We start from the raw sequence: 25,188 nt of genomic DNA on the forward strand, positions 1-25,188 counted from the left end.
ATGTCATAAACGCATACAGGAATGATGTAAATGGACACATACCTCTACACCCGCACGGAAACGCACAGCTGTAATCTCAGCAGGAACTGCCTGCCGGGGAGCTAGCCCTCCCTTCTCCTTCCTTTAGCAAAGATTTTGGAAACTGACCACAACACACAATAAATCAACCACCCCTAACTGGTGCCCGGTTCCAATCCCTCGACCAGTGGTCCCTGATCGTCGTCTCGGGGCCCCATCCCCTCCCATGCCCGTATTATGCACAAGTTCGAGACACCAAACTCCTGTCTTATTGCCTGAGAGTTCGCCCAGCTTTTGCCTCCCTATCGTCTCCCCAGAGAAACTCACCGTGACATTCTTGTGAGTTAGCAGGAGCGAGAGGGCGCCGGGAGTTAGTTGCACCATTGGCAGAGCACACGATTCCCCAGACTGACACAATCCTTCGTTTCTCCAAATGCAGCAAAGCCGATGGCCCCCACTAAGGACTATTGAGTCCTTTAATTTTTATGCAAATGTATTATGAAGGACCCACACAAACACAGTGGACTCCAAATAATTGTGTTTACTGGATATACACAACATGCATAACTTAGCTGCATACATGTTGCTCTGCCATTTGGCTTCTGGCAGCTTCCAAAACACAGAACATGGTGAGGACCACTGGAGGGCTCCCTAGCCATTTAAAGGGATGCAACCCTATTCCTACACACTGCAAGGAGTCAGATTAGGACTTTCAAACATGCCTATTGGAATCCCAGCCTAAAAATCCAGAGCACATTTGACATTTAAAAATAAGGCGTTTCTGAGTTATCTGCATCCACAGAAAAGATTCTGGGTTTTTTTTCCCCTTTGGTAAAACAGCACACAACAAAACAAAGCCTCACACATACTCGTTTTCACGCTTGGCTAATTCAAAAACAGCCTAATGGCCCTTTACCAAAGCAAGAGTCACCTTTACGCTGAGAACAAGCATGAAGGATTTCAGCCGAACGGGGTACATGCCTGGAATAACAGTTTCAACCCTAATGACTGCGTCACTCCATAAAGCTGCACTGTCTAGACCAGTGCAATATGTTTTCAGCTCCCTGTGCTGCAAAGTCTAAAAATAACCTTGCCCCTCCTGGTATTGCTAGGGTGGGCCTGAAGGTTTTTCCTTGTTATTAGCCCCTGGGTCTGCCCCAGGGAGTGCATGCAGCCAGTCCCAGGATGGATGCAATCAGCATAAAACCATGTCATTTGCTTGCTACCCCCACGGCTGCACCCACACACCTGGAACAGGTCAGAGATTAGAAAACCCATCCTGCAGGGCATGATTTCCCATTGCACGGTGGGCTGCATGTCAGCAATCTGCAGGTTAAAGCTCTCAAACAGGCACCCTCCATGGACCACGATGCATCAGCAAATGCAGCTGCAGTCCAGTAAACCACTAATCCACGCATTAAATGTCCCCAACAGCACAAACGGGCAGAGAGGCTGAGTGGAGCTTTCCATGCGCCATTAGACTCCCTGCTCACATTGCAGAGAGATTCTCGGAATCCTGCCTGCATTTCCAGGGAGATTTCTTGCATCTGAACTCTTTTCACTTTGCTGATTTAATACAACTAAAGAAATGTGCACACTGAAGAGTACATTGAAGTAATTGAGGTAACATTAACAGGCTGACTTAAATATGAGCCATTTTCATTTTTCTATACTGACTGTTAATTAGGTCACTTTCCTTCCTACATGCACCACATTAACAGTACTGGAGAGTAAGAAGTGAAACCTAGAGAGACCAGTGAGCGGGAGAAAGGAATAAAAAATCCCCCATTTTGTGCTGAGAGACTTCAGCTAGCACATTGAAGAGCATCATATATAGATTTTCTGACACTGATGTCAACTAAAATGTAACTCAAGGAGCCCTTTGCCCAGTGCAGCTTCTCAGAGATCACAGCCTGAATTCCTGTTTAATCCCAGGGACTGCAGACCAACAAGGAAGAAAAGAGAGAAAAAAATACCCCAGCCCTGCATTGTTTCTTGTCAGTTTCAGATTCACAAATGCAGGTGGATCCAGCTTTCCCTACCTACTGCTGCCAAAGAAACACTGCACCAGCAGAGCTGGGCCGTCACTCACGTCTGCTCTGTAATGCACTGTAGAGCTGGAAAAAAACGGGCCAGCAGCAGTATTGACAGGAATTGTCCACGTGGAGGCTATTTGCAATTCTCTCCAAACCCGGGCATTCAGGAGCCGGGGGAAGGAATGATGAAAGAAGGTCATTTCACTGGGAAATCGAGACGGTGAAAGCTGAGCTCATTGCCTGATGTATTATCAGTGGTCAATAACACGCTGTGCCCTTCCAAACCTGGAAACGCCACCCAGCCTGTGGCCAGGGGATCAATTGCTCAGAGCAGCTCATTTGTCTGGCCCTTGCATTTGATTAACAGCTACATAATGAAGACGGAAAATTGAACTGCATCAATAGCTGATGTAACTGTAAATTGCGATGATTCATGCCAGTGCTTTGGCTCATTGGTAAAATGCCGAATCCCTGCAAACAGCTTAAGACTAATAAGCAGCAGATGATGAAAACCAAATGTAGTTATAGCCCCTAAAAATATTATTCTGATGTTCTCCAAAGCGTGATCTCACCCATCGGAGAGCTACGATCACAAGGAAATATCAGAAATTATTCACACATATTTAGAACAATACATTCTGTCTTATTTCATTGAATAAGTGCTAACAGAGACAGGCATATTTCTTTAAAGGTGCAGCAGTGAATGCTGAATTTTGAAATACAAGCTTGAGACAAAGGCTAACCTAGCAGAGTGCTAGACAGCTCCACCACAGACAACAAGAAACCCGTAATCTCAGTCTCTGCTGGCTAACTCTGCCCTACCTCCGATCAGCTAACAGTAGCGCCCTGGTACCCTCCGTAAAGCTGCACTGAGGAATTTCAGCTACTTCACTTGCACCGCGTCCCACAGCCTCGTCCCTCACCACCCCAACAGGGCTCAGCATAACCCAGCACAAGACAAGTGACGTTCTGCAGCCTATCGCGCTAGCTAGCACTGGGAGCCAAAGCCAGAAGAGTGTGCTAGGATCAAGGGGACAGCTCCAGATTGGTGCGTGTCCCATTCACTGCAAGGTCTTCCTCCCAACTAGCCAGCAGAATGCGAAGGTTCACTGCGTTACTATAGCTATTATTGTTCTTATTTACTACTTCTGTTACCATAGTGGCCAGGAGCCCTAGCCACTCGTGCTAGGTGCTGTACAGATCCAGCATGAACAGATGATCCCTGTCCCACAGTGCTCACAAGACAAGAGACAATAGAGAGATACCAATGGGGAGCGCTCAGAACCAATCAGTCGGCACGCTGGGCAGTGGTCTCAGCTCACCAGTGGTCTAAGTGTTGTCAGGTTTTTTCGTAGGCATCATGGCCAAGGCGATTTTTACAGAGGGAGTTGGAAGAGGAGGAGGAGGTAGCTTAGCAGATGTTTCTGGGAAGCTCCTCCGAAGCACGAAGGGCAGCATGGGAGAAACCACAAAGGTGCTTGTGTGGAGGCTGGGAGTCAACGTTACGATGTCACCTTACGGGTCTGAGATAGGCCAGGAGCAAATCAAGCCATTGGATACTCCACATTCACCCCCCTCTCCTCCCACAGAGCCGTACTGGGAGACTGGGTCTTACAAGTCCAGAATACCGTTTTCACACCAGTCGACAAATAAACTCAGCTCCCTCTGACGCACTCCCTAGCTCCTCGCTTGCCCTCTTCGGTGCCCCAAGCGAACGACACCCCCCTCCTGCCCCACTTTGCCATCCAAGACTGGGGAAAAATGCAAAATCCATCTGAGTTGGGACCCAGAGAGTGCGACAAAGGCGCTTGTTACTGTGCATCCCAAGATAGACAGCTGTATTTTAGAGAAAATATAGTCCAGTCCATCCGTCCTGAGATGAGCCATCCATTCAAGGAAGGAAGATCCGCACGAGTAATTCAGAGGATTTTGCTCCCAGGATTTTGTTCAGGCCCCTACACCCGGACTCTCAAATCTTACTGAGAAGTAGAATCAGAGTTGGAAGGGACCTCAGGAGGTATCTAGTCCAACCCCCTGCTCCAAGCAGGACCAACCCCAACTAAACCATCCCAGCCACGGTTTTGTCAAGCCGCATCTTAAAAACCTCTAAAGATGGAGATTCCACCACCTCCCTAGGTAACCCATTCCAGTGCTTCACCACCCTCCTAGCGAAAAACCTTTTCCTAATGTCCAACCTAGACCTCCCCAACTGCAACTTGAGACCATTGCTCCTTGTTCTGTCATCTGCCACCACTGAGAACAGCCCAGCTCCATCCTCCCTGGAACCCCCTTTCAGGTAGTTAAAGGCTGCTATCAAATCCCCCTCATTCTTCTCTTCTGCAGACTGAACAAGCCCAGTTCCCTCAGCCTCTCCTCATAAGTCTTGTGCTCCAGCCCCCTAATCATTTTTGTTGCCCTCCACTGGACTCTCTCCAACTTCTCCACAACCTTTTTGTAGTGGGGGGCCCAAAACTGGACACAATACTCCAAATGCGGCCTCACCAATGCCGAATAGAGGGGAATAATCACTTCCCGTGATCTGCTGGCAATGCTCCTCCTAAGGCAGCCCAATATGCCATTAGCCTTCTTGACAACCAGGGCACACTGCTGACTCATATCCAGCTTCTTATCCACTGTAACCCCCAGGTCCTTTTCTGCAGAACTGCTGCCTCGCTCGTCAGTCCCCAGTCTGTAGCTGTGCATGGGATTCTTCCATCCTAAGTGGAGGACTCTGCACTTCTCCTTGGTGAACCTCATCAGATTTCTTTTGGCCCAATCCTCCAGTTTGTTTAGGTCCCTCTGTATCCTATCCCTACCTTCCAGGGTATCTACCACTCCCCCCAGCTTAGTGTCATCTGCAAACTTGCTGAAGGTGCAATCTACCCCATCCTCCAGATCTTTGATGAAGATGTTGAACAAAACCAACCCCAGCACTGACCCCTGGGGCGCTCCGCTTGTGACTGGCTGCCAGCTAGACATGGAGCCATTGATCACTACTCGTAGAGCCCTATTCTCTAGCCAGTTCTCTATCCAGAGCTATAGAGCTGGTTGGAATTTTTCAATGAAATGTATTTTCATCAGAAAATGTTGAGTCATCAAAAACAAAACATTTCATGGAAAAGTATCACTGTCAATGGAAATTTCACTGGGAAAGTTTCTCAGGTCCAGGATATTTCTGGTCAGAGAGAGAGCGAGAATAGCCAGTAGCTCGTGCGCATTCACCTGGGATGGGAGAAACCGAGGTGAAAGTCTCTGCTCTGAATCAGGAGCACTTTTGCTCTCTCGCTTTTTTCCCCACAAAAGCTCTAGTTTTCATACCAATGTGGAACAAACACAAACGTGGAAACCACAACATTTCGCACAAAACAGAACTCTGGTTTTCCAGCCCGTCTTATTCAGGAGCCACTTTAGGTTCAAAAGATCTCAGGAAAGTTCAAGATCTGTGCGTTCCATCTATCGCGCGATGCCCGCTACATTTCCTGTCTGGACCTCCTTGACCCTGTGGGAAGGGTCTAACACGGCTGTGCTGCTAGCTTGGGCTGAGGGATATTCCTCTGCTAATGCACATCTGACAAATTATCCATCTGCAACATATTGACAAAGCCAGGTGACGTGTAATTTCAAAGGGTAACTCCTAGGAGCCAGGCTCGTGTCACCTGGTGTGTCTGAACAAAGCCACACACACCAAACCGTGCTACACAGAACAGTCAGGAGCAACGCAACGCAAGCAATGCGGGAGGTAATGTGACCGGTTTGTACAGCCCTACCTTTGAACATGGCCCGATTCCAAAGGAGTTGCTCTCAGCCATCTGGTGCAAATGCAGCATCGTCCTGAAAGCAGTGATGAAAAATGAAAATTAAACTACACCTCAGCGCTACCTGACGGGTCTTATTGGTCTCCAGGGTCTGGTGCATGAAAACATTCGCGAATGCTACAGCACGGAGCAGTGTTCAAAGCCGCTGAAAGAGCTTGGATAATCCAATTGCTCCGCTGAGAGTAAGAGAGCATATCACTTTGAAGGAGGTGGGCGTACTAAACTCATGTTTTCACGTGTGGTTCCCAAAGGCTCACGCCATTGGAAATGCTTCTCTGTGCGCCGTTAGAGATCATCAAGCCCAAAGGAGTAGTGCAAGGTTCAGTCTAGAATGGCCTTCCCTGGCCAGCAGTTACAACTCCTTGCCGCAGTGCGGATTCTCTCCAATCCCCCTTTCCATGGTTCCTGATCTCTGAGTGCTAGTTTCCCCTCATGCTGTATACACCGGATGTACAAATGTACATGGCACTTCTCCTTTCCCTCCCTGTGCTAAGTAACGCACTCGTGATGGAGATGAGGTAATTAATAAATGCTCCCAGACATGAACCGGTTTATTCCTCCCGTCCTACAATGACCAGCACCGCAATACAATTCAGATCCCAGGGAGCTATTCTGTTATCGTGTGAATTCACTACCAGGCTGTAGGGTAGTGGCGAGGTTCAGCTTCTTAGTCACAAACCCAGTTTTGTGGATAAGAACCAGGGGTCCCACGTGGTTCTGTGAAAGTCACATGGAAATCAGCTAGAATCAAGAAGAATTGGGATCCTTCTGTTTGGGGTTATTGCAGGAACCTCATGGGACAAACTCAGACAACCAGAGCTCAGGCTGGCCTCCCAGGTTCAGGGGCATTTGTTACTTGCAGAGGCCACTGGTGGATACGGAGCGTTGCAGGCATAGGTGGAGATGGCCCTGCCAGCTGAGTCAATGGGACTCTGTAGTGTGGGGCTAACTAACTTGGGTCAGGGGGCAGCCCAGAGTTATTAGGCATGAGGTGAAATCATCCAGATAAAATGAAAAGTGGCCCAAACCTGCATCCAGAAGTCAGTTGTGTGTGCGTGGGTCTGTTAAACCGTTCGCTGAATGTTTTGGAATCACGTTTCATTCTCTCTTCATTCTCCCATCCCTGGTTCTAGCCAAGATGCAAAAGCACCAGGAGCCTCCTGCCCGACCCTGCTCTCTGAAGATTTCTCACCCAGCTCCACACTGGAGTCTCCAAAAGTAGCTCTGCATGTGGAGTGATCTCTCCACGCCCCGTAACCTTTGACGTTTGCCCACTTCCTCTAAGAAGACAGCTGAAAACAAACACCCTAGAGTGCAATGCCCTGATTTCTGTTATTTGTGTGTCTTTGCTGTCAAATCTCATTCCATCAGACAACAGATTAACAAATGGGCCAGAACCAAAACCAAATGCTGTGTTGGGAAATCATTTCATAGCTATTCTGCTCCCTCTGCTGGAGAAATCAGAGTTCCTCAATACAGTCCCAGAGCCTAATTCATACCCCCTGCCAATATCACGTTTATTTGTCTGATCCTATCCTACATTACATCTATCTCTAGCAACAGCCTGACACCTGTTACCCTGGTCAAGGGCAATCCTGTTAAAACACAGCCTCTTCCAGACTGATTTTTTTTCCACCTTCTTCATCAGCATATAAATTTTGTGCTTAGTGCAAAGTACATCTGATGATCTGCCCCATATGTTCCAAGAGTCTTTGTTCTATATTCAGCCCTCATCACAGAGAACTGGAAAACTGTATTCATGAAGCAGCTCTTGAGTATAAATAGGGAAAGACAGGGGAACTGGGGAGCAGATCCCCACGCTCGAACAGTTCTCTAATAGAAGGCTGAACAGCTCGGCCACCTGTGTCCATTAGCAGTTCTGTGACTGAGGAGAACAGTCTAGCAGAACCCGCTGACCTGACTCTTCTGAAGTTTATACACATTTTATGCTACTGCGGTTCCTATGGACATAGATGGCAACACTCCTGATTTACACTGGTGTTACACCAGAGGAGAATCAGGCCCACTCTCTCACTGGTGTAACACAGGAATCCATGATGGCTTAAACATTGGAGTCTAGCCTATGGTGTGTCACTTCTAGAGCCCCCATCACTGCAGCATCTACACAGGAGTCCCTGGCGAAAAGCTACCCCATACAGCCACGCTGCACTTCGCCCCACACACACGGCCTCCAAATTCCTCAGGCGTACCTGTGAGCCGTGTCCAGGCCTGCCAGCATCTGAGAAAAGACATTGAAGTTGCTCTCTCCTTCTGGTTGCTGTGCGACGCGAACCCTTTCCAACAGCATTGTCTGAGAGAGGAAAGAAAGAGGTCAGCACCCGTTCCCCAGCCTGCGCTCCCACACAAGCCAGCCGCGTCTAGCGGCTGTGGAACGCCGACTGACTGGGAATACCCAAATAAACACTGCATGTTGTGACGGGAGGGGCTCTTTATGCCAGACACCCATCGCTGGCCAGATCAGAGTCACTGCGGAGTGAGCCAGATGCACAGACCTGAGGACAGGATGATCCCACCTGGATTTTTTATATTTTTTGTGTTTTGTAGCCAAGATTTAAAGCTTTTGAAAATGGATTATTTGAGGGACCAAACTTTTCTCTGGGTTCCACCAGCCTGACACCTCTGCCAAGTAACTGGTGTCACCGAGAGGAGGATTTAGCTCAAGACATGTCAGGATGGGTAAAACTTCCAACGGTGTGTGACTTTCAGCAGAACTTGGGAAATCTAATTGGGCCAAAAGAAATCTAATGAGGTTCAACAAAGATAAGTGCAGAGTCCTCCACTTAGGAAGGAAGAATCCCATGCACAGCTACAGACTGGGGACCGACGAGCTAGGCAGCAGTTCTGCAGAAAAGGACCTGGGGGTAACGGTGGATAAAAAGCTGGATATGAGTCAGCAGTGTGCCCTGGTTGTCAAGAAGGCTAATAGCATATTGGGCTGCATTAGGAGGGGCATTGCCAGCAGGTCACGGGAAGTGATTATTCCCCTCTGTTCAGCACTGGTGAGGCCGCATTTGGAGTAATGTGTCCAGTTTTGGGCCCCCCACTACAAAAAGGATGTGGACAAGTTGGAGAGAGTCCAGCGGAGGGCAACCAAAATGATTAGGGGGCTGGAGCACAAGACTTATGAGGAGAGGCTGAGGGAACTGGGCTTGTTTAGTCTGCAAAAGAGAAGAGTGAGGGGGGATTTGATAGCGGCCTTTAACTACCTGAAAGGGGGTTCCAGGGAGGATGGGGTTAGGCTGTTCTCAGTGGTGGCAGATGACAGAACAAGGAGCAACGGTCTCAAGTTGCAGGGGGGAGGTCTAGGTTGGACATTAGGAAAAAGTTTTTTACTAGGAGGGTGGTGAAGCACTGGAATGGGTTACCTAGGGAGGTGGTGGAATCTCCATCCTTAGAGGTTTTTAAGCTGAGGCTTGACAAAGCCCTGGCTGGGATGATATAGCTGAGGTTAGTCCTGCTTTGAGCAGGGGGTTGGACTAGATGACCTCCTGAGGTCCCTTCCAACTCTAATATTCTATGATTCTATGATTCTTATCACACAAGAACGAGGGGTCCACAAATGAAATTAATAGGCAGCAGGTTTAAAACAAACAAAACGAAGTATTTCTTCACACAACGCAGTGTCAATCTGTGGAACTCCTTGCCAGAGGATGTTGTGAAGGCCAAGACTATAACAGGGTTCAAAAAATAACTAGATAAGTTCCTGGAGGATCGGCCCTTCAATGGTTATTAGCCAGGATGTGCAGGGATGCAAAACCATGCTCTGAAGTATCCCTAGCCTCTGTTTGCCAGAAGCTGGGAATGGGCGACAGGGGATGGATCACCTGATGATTATCGGCTCTGTTCATTCCTGCTGAAGCACCTGGCATTGGCCACTGTCAGAAGACAGGATACTGGGCTAGATGGACCATTGTCTGACCCAGTGTGGCTGTTGTTATGTTCTCTACAAGGGCTGAATCTGATGATGACTGTATGAAACGTGGAGTGAAGGTGTCTTGGTGGAAGGCAGCTGACCACTGCTCCTCTCTGCATGTGGTCCAGGAACAGACACCAGAATTCTCACACCCCGTTAGACCCCCCAAGAAAGGGAGCAGTTTTAGAGAGATCAGAACTTGCATTCCTCTTTACTTCCTATAAACGTCCACCCAATCGCTTCCCCCACGGGACAGTCTGTGCATTTCCACAAGTGCTGGACAGCTGTGTGACCACGGGGATGACTGCCTGGTGCTGCCAGCGAAGGAACAGCCCCGCACCTGGCATACAAGGGCAACGGAGAGTCACGGTAGGTCTCCTTTGGGCACTTGAACTCTCCCATCTTGCCAGTGGAAAAGGCTGGCCCCTGGGTGCGGGGGCTGGGGTCTGCAGAGTTACCTGGAGGTGAGCGGCTGTTATTCGGCCCGTGGCATTGAAATCCAGTGACATGACCATGGAGAAGCGAGTGGAGGTGCTGTTGTGGCGGGTGGTCACTGTACCCAAAGCTTTGAGGATGGTGAACATGGCCTGAATCTTCTCCACTGCAAAAATTAACACAAACAACTTGAAAAAGAGTTTGCAAAAAAAGCGTTTGCAAGATGCCCTGTGGCTGCTGTACCAGAGCAATGCACACTTCCCTGGTTCTAATCCCAGCTCACTGGGCCCCAGCGGGACAGCAACACATGGCTGCTGCTATCCTGAAAATATCCATGTTCTTCGCTGAAAATCAGACCCTCCTCCAAGTCCCAATGCCCTGCACTAAAGGCCGGGATGCCTCGCAGCAGCATGGCCCAGACTCTCGCAGCAGGGAAGGCTCTGGATGGCACAGTGGAGGTTGCTGGACCAAGGACACGCTGTTGCTCATCATTGTGTTTCTCCCTTGGGAGGGCATTTTGAGTTAACCCCGTGTAAACCTAGCTCCTATAACATTTATTTATTCAGGTTTTAAAAGTCATCGGTAGGTGCCATCCAGGCTGTGCTTTTTGACCCCCAGAAACCAAACAGTGCAATGTAAATGTAGACAAGGGACTGTCCATAAATGTAGACATCTCAATCCACACCCGCCTCCACAGTAAGGGAGAATTGCTGTTAATCATGGTGGAGCTAGAGCTTACCACGAGTAGGGACACAAAGGGTTGAGGTATTCCACTCACGTAACTGGAGAGGGGAGCCCAGCGCTTTGCATTCCTATCTGTGATCAGTCCTGTGCACACGTAGGAGGAGTTCCCCATAAACATCCACACAAAGCCGCCTCCTTCTCCTCCTTCATATCCCTCCTGCAAACTTTCCTCTGCCTTGAAGTCTATAAAACTTGGGGTTTACAGACCCGTGTGGTTCTTACTGAGGTAATAAATGTGGTGATTGGTTGAGAATAACTAAGTGTCCTGATCTGGGAAATACTGTCCATGGTAAAAGTAGACCTGAAAAAGAACCGCGCTACTGCTTCCTGGGCTCAATAAAAAGGAGTTATCCTTATTAAATTCTGTTCAGATATTGGCTATCATATTATCCAGTTGGAAAATATAATTTGGTAGATTTCAGCTTCAAACAAATCTAATCAGCACCTCAGTAAACTCATAAACCTGACCCCTGCTCACTCTCACGGTATGCTGAGCCTGCTGCTTTTAAAGCTGAGCCATACTAAAAATTATTATTTCTATTATGGCAGCACCCAGCAGCCCCAGTTGGAGACCAGAAGCCCATTGTGCCAGGCGCTGTACAAACACAAGGACAAAGAGAGGTCCCTGCCCCAAACATCTTACATAGAAACATAGAACTGTTGGACTGGAAGAGATCTCAAGAGGTCATTAAATCCAGCCTCTGGCACTGAGACAGGACCAAATAAACAGACCATCCCTGGCCGGTGTTTGTCCAACCTGTTCTGAAAAACCCCCAGTGATGGGGATTCCACAGCCTCCCCTGGAAGCCTGTTCCAGAGCTTAACCTTACAGTTAGAACCCTTTTTCTACTCTCTAACCTAAATCTCCTTCTTGTTCTAGCTTCAGTGGACATGGAGAAGAATTGCTCACCCTACCCTGTATAAGAGCCCTTGCCATATTTGAAGACTGTTATCAGGTCTCTCCCATCCCCACCCCGCCCCCAGTCTGCTTTTCTCAAGACTCCACATGCCCAGTTTTCTTACCCTTCCCTCGCAGGCCAGGGTTTCTAAACCCATTACCATTTTGTTGCTCTCCTCTGGACTCCCTCCAATTTGTCCAAATCTTTCCTAAAGTGCGGCACCCAGAACTGGACCCAGCACCCCAACTGAGGCCTCACCAGCGCCCAGTACAGCAGGACAATGGCCTCCTCTGTCTTACATACGACACTCCTGTTAATACACCCCAGAATGATATTGGCCTTTTGCACTGCTGTATCTCATTGCTGACTCATGTTCAGTTTGTGACCCTGGAGCCTTTTCAGCAGCACCACCCCCTAGCCAGTTATTCCCCATTTTGTAGCTGTGTGTTTGAATTTTCCTTCCTAACTGAAGTACTTTGCACTTGTCTTTATTGAATTTCATCTTGATTTCAGACCCATTCTCTACTTTGTCACTGTAAGTATAAGACAAGAGACAATAGGTAGACAGACAGACAGACAGACAGAAAGGGGAGTACATGTGCAAAGAAGTATCATCTTATTGCTCTCCCCCAGCCTCCTGCCTGTCTCCACCGGTTGTCTCTTGACTTATACTTAGATTGTAAGCTGTTTGGGACAGGGACCATCTCTTTTTTCTGTGTTTGTACAGCACCTAGCACAGTGGAGACTTGGCCCATCAGTGGGCTCCCTATGTGCAACTGCAATACTCAGGATAATAATATGCAGACATAGTCACCGGCTGGCAGTCTCCACGGCTGTACCTGAGACTCTGTTGTCCACGCTGCGGGCGGCGCCCACCAGGTACTCCAGAGCGCTCTGGCAGCAGCTTGTTTTCCCAGCACCGCTTCTCCCCAAGGGCACAATCGCCTGGTCCTGACGATGCATGAGTAGGTTCCAGTAGGCCTTCTGCGCCACGGAGCAGATGTGAGGGGGCATGTTGTCTCGCTTCCCTTTGAACACCTAGAAAGGGAATGGCCGCGTGAATGAGCTGCACTAATGATCTCGCCGAACAGGCAGTCGCCCGGTGGGGTTCTCCGACATGAGAGACGTTGAGGGTTTTAACTTCCAGCCTGTCTGTTTCCAGTCAGGCTGCACTTTGTTGCAGAAAAACCCCACGAGCTTCCCAGCCGCAGGCCCTTTCTTCACCCCTTCCCTGAAGCAACCTAACCTTGCCTTGAGACTGCAGATCACAGGGTATGATGGCACCACAGGGGCTAGCAGAGAGGGTCTGCTGCTAACGAGCCCGGAGGAGCTCTGCCTTTAACTGGACTCCTTCCTTCTCTGCCCCGTCCCGTCACCCGGTGGCCCCATTTCCTACAGCTCTGGAAACTCAGTGCCGGTTTTGCAGAAGTCCACAGCTTCCTCTCCGTTCTCAGCCCACACCGCTAGTACGGCGCTTTCCTTGCAATTCTAGCAAAATCGCTCTTTCCTCACGAAAATCAGGCATGCACGCATTTCTAACGAGAACAACCATCGGCCCGTAAATGCTAAAGGGTGGAAGGTGAAAGAGAAAGGAGCATTTCGCTCATCTTTTGCTTTGAAATGGGTCTGCTTTTGTTTGAAACGTTCATGTGAATCGGGCTTAATTTCAAGCGCCGGATGCAAGGCAAGCTCCTTCCCCCTTGATTTTTCCTACAGCTTTGCATTTCCTTATGGACATGTCTCAGCCCCCCTCGGTTTGCTGTGCCCTGCCATACAGGAAGACCCATCCCAAGGAGCGAGGATGCTCAGGTTTGTCATTCCCACGTGTGCCGATCAGAAAATGGAGCCCGGGGCGCTCTTTTCAGCTAATGCAGGAGCCCCTCCTTCCTCAGTTAAGAAGGCGGCGCAATCCATTTCCAGCCCCTCTCGTTGTTATGATGGTTCTATGGCACCACCTTTTGGACACTGATGGAATCCAAGGAATTCTCCTCCGAAAGGCCACCGGGGAACAGGGCGTTCGGTGAAGATCATGTTCTAAACTAATCAAATAAAACCCTCTTCTAACACAGGCCCTAACCCAAGCGCACGACTGTGTGGGATTGACGTTTTATTTGCAGCCATCCCAAACCCAAGCCAGGGAACCCATCTACCACATCACACCGTCATGTAGCCGCTGCATGAGACGCCGCACAGGACCGGCCCATCGCTTACCTTTCCCGAGTAGCTAGTAGTGGCCCAGCTGGGCCTGATGGCAATCAGGCTGGGCCCGGCATAAGTGTTGCAGAGCTGGGACCGGTACCGGTGCTGGAGCGTGTGAAGGACACTCGATTCATTCAGACTGATCAGTGCAGCAAGATCTTCTGCGTAATCCAGTTTGGAGGGGTTGGTCTACGAGAAATAAGGCATGAGCTGCCCCATGAGGGGCTGGCTGTGCTGGAGAGACTCATTTCATTCCCTGCAGTGCCGAGTGTTTATTATTAATCACGAAGAATCGCTGAGAACCTGGGAACCCTAACGTTTCTCGGGCTCAAGCCAGAGCTTCCTGTGACCACCCTTGGAACGGTGGCATGGTGCCCAGCGAGACACCTCACAAGATGGAACTCCCTGGGGCAGAGAAGAGGTCAGTTTGGGGCTCTGCTAAATCAATATTTATATGGCCACATCACCCAAAACGTGCTAGCCACTTTCCAAACAAACAGGAGGGCACAGTCCCTTCCCCAAGAGCTCACATTTCACTAGGGTCAATGGCATCCAGGTACAATTAACTGAGAGCAGGAACCAAAACCATTTAGAGATCCGTAGTATCTTGCAGAGTAGGTCCAGGAACGGAGGAGACAGGGCTGCAACAGATCAGCAGCTCACAGGGCAGTCAGAGCCCCGCTTCCAGCCCTGCTATTGCAAACCACAGCGTGATGTGCAACGGAGTCCAACCACTGCAGCCAATCGCAATGGAGGGCCAATCACTGGACAGACAAAAAGTCTCCGAAATACCAGGAGAATCTCCAGCGAGGAGACAGGAAGTGCTGCCGGGACATCCAGTGGGGAACAGGGGTGGAGGTCTCTTATATCAGCACAAACTGGTGCCACCATGGACTGCAACAGAGCTGCCCCCATCTCACAGGCGCAGTGAGATTTGCCATGGGGCAGAGAGACCATCTCAGCTGGGAGGGAGGAAGAGGCTTTCCAGGCTGGTTTGGGTTTCATTTCTGGCTACTCACCCGGTGCACACACTCCTCGTCCACCTCGGTGACAATGTTGTCAGCTTCTCTGCGAACCCTCACCCTCCCGGCTGGCAGCTCCGGGGTCCCCACATCCGGCTGGAGCACGGTGGCTGCAAGAGAAGCCCATGGATGAGTTCTTCCCCTGACGAAGGCGTGGCTAATTACCGAGGTAGCTGGGCAGGCCTGCACAAGATGTGGCTTTGGTTCAGAGAATTACAGAGGGGCCAATTCCGCTCTCGCCCCAGTGCTGTACCCTAGGCGATTTCTAGCGTGCACCGGCAGGGCCTACCCAGACCCCAACAGTTCACAACCCATTCGAAATCACACCCCTGCAGTGTGCGTGGCCCTACGGGCTCTGTCTGCACTGCAAGGGTAAGGGCGATTGCAGCACAGGTAGGCATGCACGTACGAGCTTTACTCTAGCCAGCCGGATAACAGTAGCAGCACAGAGGTGGCCGAACAGGCGTCAGCAGAGGTTAGCAACCAGAGCAGGTCCCCAGGGCGCTGCGGGGCTAGTTCTCCGGCTGCGTGGCCATGCTGAAGCCTGTGTTACCAGTTCAGCAACGCTCTCCCCATGCTAACTAGATTCAAGCTGGTGCAGATAAACCTCCCCACGCTGCATCCACGCCTCCCCTGGCAGAGGAGACACAGTCGCGGCTCCTTGCGCACACAGACTACCAGGCCTCTTTACTCTGCCGGCGTGAGGGAAAGGGGCCAGAGCGTAAAGCCGAGAGTCCGACGCGCCATTTATAACGCCCGCGCTGAGCGTTAACGACAGGGCGCAGAGAAAGGCACCAGGGGAAATTCTGTGACAAATACCAAACACTGCCAGCTCTGGGGGGAGGCAACATGGCCTGCAATATTGGCATGCCTTCCAGGAGCGTGGCCAACAGGAAAGTGCTACCGCCGTGCATTAGGTTTGCTGTTGTACGGGAAGGGTGATATTTTTCCTCTCTCCCCACTAGCACCTCGCGTCTCAGTGGCACTCACGTGATGCTTTCCCACTGACGGGGACCACTGCACAAGATTCAACCCCATTTCAGAGACCAGGAGAAGCCTGTCAGCCAAGTCTAAGGGGTGAATCTCTGGACAGGCTGAGCTCCCACTAACCCCTCTGGGGCCATGCAAGCCAGGAGAACATGCCAGGAGGGAGTTGGCCAAGTCACACAGTGGCATCCTGACACCGTTCAGAACCGAACTGAGGAGCCCCGCTCCCAGACCCCTGCTCTAACTACTAATCTAGGAGGAGGTCATGGTTCTTAGGAGAGGCTCCTCCCTGCGTGAACCATGGCAATGGCCAACAGAGGGATGGGCCAGACTGGATCGGACCCGAGATCCACCTAGTCCAGTGTCCCAGCTCTAGCAGTGGCCAGCACCAGCTGCTTCAGAGGAAGAAGCCTTGTAGTGATGGGGTTTCCTCCTAGCCCCCAGCAGTCAGAGGCCAGGCTGCACCTGTCAGGTTTATCGCCCTTCCACACTCTACTCTAAAGCAAATTACTCAGCTTAGTCTTCACAGAGCGCAGATGGAGAAAATGAAAGTTACCGAGTGTAAATCCATCTTTCTGGACAAGCCAAACTTTCTCTGTTTCATACCACACACCGTCGTGAACCTGGAGACAAAAAGAGAGTCAGATCCCTGCAGCAGGAGACAGCATAGCAGAGGCAGCTCTGATCTGGTCTCTTAGCAAAGTTTTTGATGTCACATACAATGCCCATTTGCGTGCCATGTGCAGGAATGAGAACTTCCCTGGTAAAGTTCTTCATTTGCATTACACAAGGCTTCTTTCCCCTTGGATGGGTTACTCAGTTACAGGGATATCTACAATGCAGATGTTTGCTATCACGTTATAACAGGGGACAGATATGTGAAAACCATGCTTGCGACATCCCACCAGCTGGTCATGAAATGCAAACACTAAACACTTTCTCACACATGTTAACATCTGCATGAGTTCCAATGAACTTGTCACTTCTAAGTCTACACGAGACACAGATTCTTCTGATCTGGGACCTTAAACAGCTTTGATTTTATTTCAGTTCTCCTGTGCCGAAGGGGTTTTTATTCTAATTCCATAGGGCAGGACTCTATACTACAGCAAAACAGCAAGACAAACGGACAGGGCACAAAATCACCTTGTCTGAGTCTGTGCTTTCCCCTGGCTCCTTCATTTCTCCAGGCTTCTTCTTGATTTCCACTGGTTCCTCTTGGATTTCCACTGGTTCTTCCTTGAATTCCACTGGTTCTTCCTTGTCCTCCATGGGCTTCTCCTTGATCTCCCCTTGTTCCTTCTTGGTTTCACCCCTGATCTGGGGCTCCGCCTGGTTCTTTGTTACCACCTTCTCTTTCCCTGAATTTTCAGGATGTTTTCTCCTCATTTCGTTGCCCTCCTTTGCAGGATCTTCACTGTGGCACTGAAAATCCTTACTGGTCACCGGCGCATCAGCAGGGGTATTTTCCCCTTTACTTTGCTCCTGAGGGCTCTGCTTAGGGCACGGAGGCTTGGCAGCCTGGGACTCATCTGGCTGGATTGTCTCCCCCGGCGTGGGAGTTGCAGCTGCCTTTTCCGGTGCGGGGGATGTGGCTTTCTTGATGTTGCTCCTCTTCACGCCTCTCTTGAAGGGAAGAGGCTTTCTCGGAGCAATTTCCGCTGCCACCTCCCCTCCGTGCTGCTCTCCGTTCAGGCCGTTCTGCAGCAGCTGCCCGTTACTTGACATTTCTCCTCCTACGTCGAGGATATCCTCATCCTTTGTCACAAACTGCTGCACACGGTCGTTGTCCTGCTCCCCGGGCGGCTACAAACAAAATCAAGATGAAGCGAAGTCTGTTAACATGAACCCTGGGGGCTTAGAGGAACGGCTTCATCAGCCCACGGTGAATCCATCAGCCCAGGGGCACCGGGGCCTCTGAGCAAGCTTACACCCAGCCTCCTCTCAGGTGCAGAGCTACAGGGGCTTGGCTGAGTTGCTCTCCTCACCTGGGGGTTGAGGAGGTTTTGATTTGAGTGAGAGACTTGGAACAACTAAAAGTAGCTTCCAATGAATAGGGATAAGCTGCAGGCTCAGCCCACAAATGACAGGAGCAGCCACTGCACTCGGGTCAAACGCACCCATGTCATTAAGGTCCGTTTTCGTCAGCGAGGTTGGCTCTTAGAACCCTAATTCAATGGGATTTAGGGGCCTAAACGAGCAGAGGGGCACCGCAGGGGATTGGCAAAAGTCAGGCTCCTGACTCCCTTTGACTTTGCTTTGATACTAGGTACCCAGGTGCTTTAGAAAACCCCCCTGGGTGCCCATCTGCTCCACTGGGCACCTGAATCCTGGTGAAAACCTGGCCCTTCTGCCAATGTTACCCTAGGGCCTAATCCTGCACGGCACTGAGCACAGCTCGTCGACGGTTTTCGTCCAGCCGTGACGCCAGGTCGAGCTGAGCACGCTGAATGCCTGGCAGGACTGGATGCCTAGGCTCATCCCGACGAGGTACCTAGGGCCCTCGGCCTGAGCCAGTGACACACACGCCCAGGTTTAACTCTCGCATGTGTGTTGGGGTTGGAGAATCCACCGCGACCCTCGGTAAGTTGTTCCAGTGGCTGGTTAGCCTCCCGTTAACAATGTGTGCTGTATTCCCAGTCTGAATGTGTCTGGCTTCAACTTCCAACCATTACGTCTTGTTATACCTTTGCCTGCTAGACTGAAGAGTCCTTTGGCAGGTACTCACAGACCGTGATCAAGTCACCCCTTAACCCTCCGTGATAAGCTCCTGCAGTCTATCACCATAAGGCCTGGGGCCTTCTCTGAACCCTCTCTCCAATGTGTCTATTTATTACCAGTTTATTGGAAAACACTGAACCGATTCTGAGCCATGCATCTCAAGTTAAAAACTTTCCAACTAGCACCAGAAACTCAGCCAGCTTCACCCCGGGCCAGTCGCTGGTTTAGGAAGATGCTCGGGACTTTGGGTTTGGTGCTGCTCTTTGCCCAAACGCAAACCTGGCTTACGGAGCCCTGCAAGTTTACCTGCCGCTCTGATATTATTGTCCATTAGCCATTAGCTCCGTTAGCGACAGTCATTGCCTGGGGTTTCGGCCAGGATTCTCTCACAGTGACAAGGAGCCTCTGCAACGAGGCTCTAAGCACTTTCGACCTGTGAGAACCCGGACTGTGCAAACAAGAATAAAACTAGCCTCCACCAACGCAGCACACAGAGCCGCAACCCACCCAGCAGCCTTCAGTAAACCCAAATCTGAGCCCTCACAATGTCACGGACAACACCCTTCTGCCTTTCTAGCACAGGGGCGTTTTCAGGCTGTTGCTTATCCCAGATGCCCTGGTACCGGTGCCTTGGGAACGAACCAGGACAGCCAGCACTGAAAGCACCAGCCATTACTACTTGAGCTAACGGAGCAACTCCTCTAACTGGGAGCTGTAGTAGGCTGGTATCCTCTGGCCCAGCCACACACACACAACGGTGGTGGTTACACTAACAGCTGAACCTCAGGACACGGAAGGCAGGACACGATTCGCTGGGTACTTACGTCTTCTTTAGCGTTCAAGGTGCCTTTCTCTTTCAATCTAGATTCCTTGGATTCTTTCTCTGTTTCCCGAACGAGCTGTTTGATGAATCCCCCAGGAATCACCGAGAAAAGTGGAGGGGGGGAAGAAGGGGCCGGACTCCTGTCCTCTTCCCTAATCTGTTTGTACAAGCAGAGGTTGTTATTCAATGGCTCTCCTCCCGGGCCCTGGCAGAGATCTGCTCTTCGGGCTCAGACAGCGCCACAAACCCCTCGGAGAGCAGTTAGCCGGCATACGTGACTCAACCAAGCTCAGGGGTGACAGGCCACGTCCCACACTCTGCGATAGCATCACACGGGAGCAGCACAGTGAGAGAGAGACACGGCCGGGGGTTTGCAGAGCTCTTGCCAACAATCAGACATCCTCATCACCACTCACGAAGTGGAACCAGACACCTCCCCTTGGCTGTGTCTCCTACAGGTTTGCCTGTGGGCAATGGGGCAGTGCATTCTGGTTTGTTATTGTAGGGTTGCTTGGGAGTCTTGGGGTTGCACTCGCCTGTGGCCTGCTCTCCAAGCAGCTGTGTTGTGGTAGGGTCACTCCTGAAAACCAGACTGGTGGCACCAATTTTTTGCCAAAACACTAAGCAAATTGATGGAAAATACCCATCTAGAATTTCAGGGGAGATTTCCAAAGGCCCAAGGGCAACTGGGTGACCTCCCCCATTCTCCTGGTTCCTCTGAAAATCCTTGGGGACTTGCCTGAGTGGTCTAATATGGGGCCAAGTAGCCTAGCCAACGCCCCAGTAACTATCTCACCCTCCTTTGCTTATGACATTAGAGACGTTGCCTACACGTTTCCAATCTGATCCCCATGTGTGCTGAACGAGACGGGGGATATTCTTTGCCTTCCATTGATTAACAGCCGCTGGCTACGTAGCGTGACACAAAGAAGGGCTGGGTGAGTTTTCATCTGTCTCCCTGTGTGCAGGTGGAGGGATGTCAAACCTTCTGAGGCTACAAATCAAGCACCTTGACCATGTTCTACTGTCCCCTAGCAAAGCAACTCCAAGGATGGTTTGCAGAAGGGATCTAGGAATCCATCTAACCTTGTCCTCCTCTGACAAGAGCCGACATGTTTAAGGGCCGCTTCCAAAGCTCCCTGAAGTCAGTGGAAAGACTTCCACGGCCATCAAGGGGCTGGGGACGTGGCTGCCGCTCACATCACAAAGGACATGGCTGTTGCAAAGGGGTTACAGGAACAGTCTCATTTTCAAACCTTGGGAAACAGCGAAAGCTGTGACAGTTCAGGGCCTCTGAACCTTATTATGTGTTGTGTCCCGAAGAAGGTTGGAACTTCCGACCCATGGTATCTCCCTCCCTCCCGCCCCCCAATGGCTTTATCCGCAGCTGAGGACAATCGTACTTTTCAAGCATGTTTTAACTCTCGTCTTCTACCTGCAATTTACCGACAGGAGCCCTCTGTTCCCAAGGCAGTAGAGAAATAGCTCGCAACACACAAATGGCCTCCTGTGTGCTAGGAGGCGGAAGGCTCAAAGGGGACATTTGGGGAGGCAGCGGGACATGCACAGGGAGTGACACCAAAGCCATGTGCTATGAGATGCGAAATCGTAACAGGTAACGTGAATCCAGGCAATGAACAGAGCGTGCTAGCAATGGTCAAAGCGGCGCATGCTCCTTGCCCCCCTGCCGGAAGCTTTGCTACTGTGCAATTGGGAACCACTGGCTCCTTCCAAGGCTCTGTTCCCTCGAAACGCCCCCAGGAGAGACAGGCTACGTCCCGCCGGGAGGGACCCCCGCCCCCGCAGCAGCACGAGGGTCGTCACTTTCCTTTTGCTCCCACAGTGCAAGGCGTGAGGAGATGGCCATGCTGCTGCTGCTGCCGTGACAGTGCCTGAGGACTGGTGTGCTTCAAGTGTGAGACACGGAATGATGTTTTATGGAGACAAATGATACATCGACCTGGGCCCAGGACCAGACACACAGACACGGATTCCAGGAGGGCGGGAGGAGAGAAAAAACAAAGATGTCGTTAGTCCCGGAGCGAGAAAGACATGAAACACACCAGCTGCTCGGCCCCAGCTCACCCTCTCCGTGGGCGTCTGACCCAGACGGCTGAGCAGGCCCCTCCCAGCCGGGGGTGGAGAGCCGGGCAATGAGTGACATTCAAATCAGAGGCAGCTGGTAGCCCGGCCCTGGGTGTCGAGGACCCAGACAGCTGACACAAAGCGACTTGGGTTAATCAGGGCCAGAGAGGACTGAGGAACTCCCCAGACCTCGTCACGCTCGGTGAAGGGGCAAGACGAGGGCCACGGAAATTCACGGTCACCCAAAGCAAAGTAATGAGGGAAAACTCTGAACTTCTCATTCGCCCAGAGGGGTCCAACTGAACCATATCTGCCCTGTGAACCTCTGCGGCATGGGCACCGATGGCCAGGAAAGCGAACGAGGCGGGAGCAGGCCCAGGGCACGGGGTGCTGAATGCTACGTATGGAGAATGTTAGAACCATTTTGTGTGAGCCGACCGTGCGTCTCCTCTGGGCCCCGTGAGCGGCACTGGGCACCCAGCGCACTAAGGGCACCGCGGACGCGGCGGGGTTCAGAGGCGGGCAAGAGAATGAGCAAGGGCCTGGGAAACGCTCTGAAAAGACACTGGGACAGCTGTTGCCTGGAGAAGAGGGGACGTGGTGGGAGTCTGTAAACACTGACTGGGCCAGGAAAGGGAGATCAGCCGCTTCTGTTCTCCCTGCCTCAGAAGTGACCCGTGATTACGGGCGACGCCGCGGTCCCTGGCCAGCCCCAGCCTCACTCCACCCTCCCACCCCCCTCAGGGGCCATTTCCAGCATAGGCCCCACTTGGGCGCCGGGCCAGGCCTTACACCTGCCCTCCCCATGGCTTTCCCAAGGCTGCCAACGACTGGCATTAAATGCTCGGGGGCAAGCAGTCTCATATGCCTGGCCCTGGGCACCCCGGCCAGGACGGGGGCTGTGGAACTGGCAGACCTCTGGGTGCCTGAGCCAACTGGCCCCTTCCCCGACTCAGACAGAACAAGGACCCTTCCCCAGCCCCGGGGATCTCCTGCCGTGCCCCTGTTCAACCACCTTCTCCCTCCAACCCCCGAGCCGAGACAACCAGGTGTCTGGCTGCACACGGGCCCTCGGATCGGGTCACAGCCCCTCTGCTGCGGCACAACAGCCCCGCCGGCCTCGTCGCGTTTAGACATCGCCCGTCGGGCTCATTTCCACACACGCGGAGCAGGGCAAGCAGTCACCTCCCTTTGACGCCTTTCCCTCTCGTGCTCCCGGGGCTGCCCCCATATCACTCTAGCCTCACAACGGGTGCTGCAGCTGAATGCTACCCCCAGCTCACAGTGTGTAAACACTGAGCGGAAGAGCCGGGACCAGAACCCAAGAGTCCTGGCTCGCGGTTATCACTGAGCCAGCTTGTCCCCTTCCGCCGTGGCGTGAGGAGCACGGGCACGGCCAACCAGCCAGGGTTCTCCTCTGCTGCTCCACGCAGACACCCCTGCCCGCTGCTGAGCCTCCCTCCCCGAGGTCAACAGCTCCTCCCCAGGCTTGGCCGCACTTCCGAGCCGCTGACACGAGCCGGGAGGGCAGGGTGACGGTCACGCCCTGCCTCACAGGGCCCATTTCACGCTCAGCAGCGAGAGGCAGAACAATGGACGATCCTCTCCCAGAACAGTGGCTCTGAGGTTTTCCAAGCTCCAGCCATGTGTCATGGCAGCAGGGACCCTGTGACCCTGGGGAGAGCAGCCTCCCCCCACACACAGGACACCACGCTGCGCACATTGCCCCTCCGCAGCATCCGGCACGTGGAACCCTGACGCCATGAAGAACATTTCCCCATGGCAGGATCGGCGAGCCGCGCCTGGAGCCGCAAAGGGCCCTCGACCAGGATGATTCTGTGCTCCTCACCCAGTGCCCGCCACAATGGTAGCACGTTAACTTGCTAATCATCACACACGTTGGACCCGGGATGTATTTTCTCATAGACTTTTGGCTGGGAGACGCCCCAGATCTCACTGACAAACTGAAATCTGTGCATGATGGCCTCCCCGGTCAGAACTTTCCACCACCCTTTAGCTGTGCATTTCAATTCAAGGCAGCATCTCTGGATTCAGGTTACTAGAACATAAACCATCCGACGTATTCCTCAGGGGGACATTGCAGTGCAACGATTTATATTATCGCAGAGCAAATGAAAATTCCTCCTCCCTCATACTGTGGGTCTGAAAAAGCACCACTGAGATTTGACCTGAGTGAGTTCAGTCAGCTCCAAATAGCTGCTAATCACCCCGCTGAGAGGCTGAGCGTGAGCCAGGGTCCCACACAATAAAGACTTTCCACAACCCACGGCTACTGGCAACGTTAACGCTTCGTTTGGAAGCAAACACGTCACACGGGAAGTTGGAGCAGCAGCTCCCAGACCCAGCATCTGAAACCCAGCTGCTGCTTTCGCTGATACCGTCCAACAGCACCAGACTGCAAACCTTGCATGCAATAATTGCACCCGAGAGGACATCTGGCCCAGGATGTTTTACACTAAACTGGTTACTCAGAGCAGGCACACTGCAAAGCACTCTGCAGAGCGCTCGGTAATGCTCACAGGCAGAAGGGCTATTCAACCCCGCGATTCAGGGCTTGGCCAGTCTCTAACTTACAGAGCTCAGGACGGGACCTAACGTGGGGGGGCGAATGATCCCATAGCTGCTACTGCTGGGTCCGTACACCTTCCCCTGAAGTATCTGGTGCTGGCCACCGTGCCAGGCAGGATATTGGGCTGGAAGGATTATGAATGTGAGCAAAGAGTTCTCAAAAGGAGACTGGCCAGAAAATCACATTAGTTCTTTCCAGGAGCTCAGAAAAAAACACGGTCCTGGTGAATGAATCCATGTGGTCTAACAACCACCCAAAGAGAGTGATACACACTGTACCGTCCTTTCACACACACACACACACACACAGTGTACCGTCCTTTCACACACACACACACACACACACACACACACACACTGTACTGTCCTTTCACACACACACACACACACACTGTACTGTATTGTCCTTTCACACACACACACACACACACACACACACACACACACACACACTGTACTGTCCTTTCACACACACACACACACACACACACACACACACACACACACACACACACACACACACACACACACACTGTACTGTCCTTTAACACACACACACGTACACGTTCCATTTGCTGGGAGAGAAAACCCAGCCAATGGATGGAGGCCCCGAAGTCAGACCCGTTCCTGTCGCCCTTCATACCTAGCTAAAAATAGCTCCCCTCAGGCTTTTGAGACTCAAGAACCCGGCAACAAGCACACCCAAAAAAGTACATTTTGGATCCCAAAGCCTAACCCGTCTCCTCCAAGACACACACCAGCCCAGCCGAGCACACACGCCGAGCAGCGACTCTACCTTTCGTGCAAGCGGTGCGGTGGCAGCCCGGGAGTTCAAGTCCGACAGGCAGACACCCCGTCTCTATTAGCAGCTAACGGAGCCT

General features: G+C 51.7%; 1 protein-coding gene across 1 annotated transcript in view; it reads right to left on the bottom strand.

The window, feature by feature from the left end:
- MYO18B (myosin XVIIIB) overlaps nucleotides 1–25,188 on the bottom strand; it is a 154,556-nt gene extending 129,368 nt beyond the window's left edge. The window contains exons 1-10 of the mRNA XM_067539421.1: nucleotides 25,104–25,188; nucleotides 19,635–19,790; nucleotides 17,236–17,895; nucleotides 16,646–16,712; nucleotides 15,100–15,212; nucleotides 14,093–14,269; nucleotides 12,721–12,919; nucleotides 10,262–10,404; nucleotides 8,080–8,180; nucleotides 5,822–5,885 (exon numbers count right to left, since the gene is read on the bottom strand). Of these exons, the coding sequence (XP_067395522.1) occupies nucleotides 5,822–5,885; nucleotides 8,080–8,180; nucleotides 10,262–10,404; nucleotides 12,721–12,919; nucleotides 14,093–14,269; nucleotides 15,100–15,212; nucleotides 16,646–16,712; nucleotides 17,236–17,817 (1,446 nt within the window). The 5' untranslated portion in view covers nucleotides 17,818–17,895; nucleotides 19,635–19,790; nucleotides 25,104–25,188. The remainder of the gene's footprint in view (nucleotides 1–5,821; nucleotides 5,886–8,079; nucleotides 8,181–10,261; nucleotides 10,405–12,720; nucleotides 12,920–14,092; nucleotides 14,270–15,099; nucleotides 15,213–16,645; nucleotides 16,713–17,235; nucleotides 17,896–19,634; nucleotides 19,791–25,103) is intronic.

This window comes from Emydura macquarii, unplaced genomic scaffold (assembly GCF_026122565.2).
Source record: "Emydura macquarii macquarii isolate MOO-44397 ecotype Brisbane River unplaced genomic scaffold, CSIRO-AGI_Emac_v2 contig_554, whole genome shotgun sequence".
NCBI lineage: Eukaryota > Metazoa > Chordata > Testudines > Chelidae > Emydura > Emydura macquarii.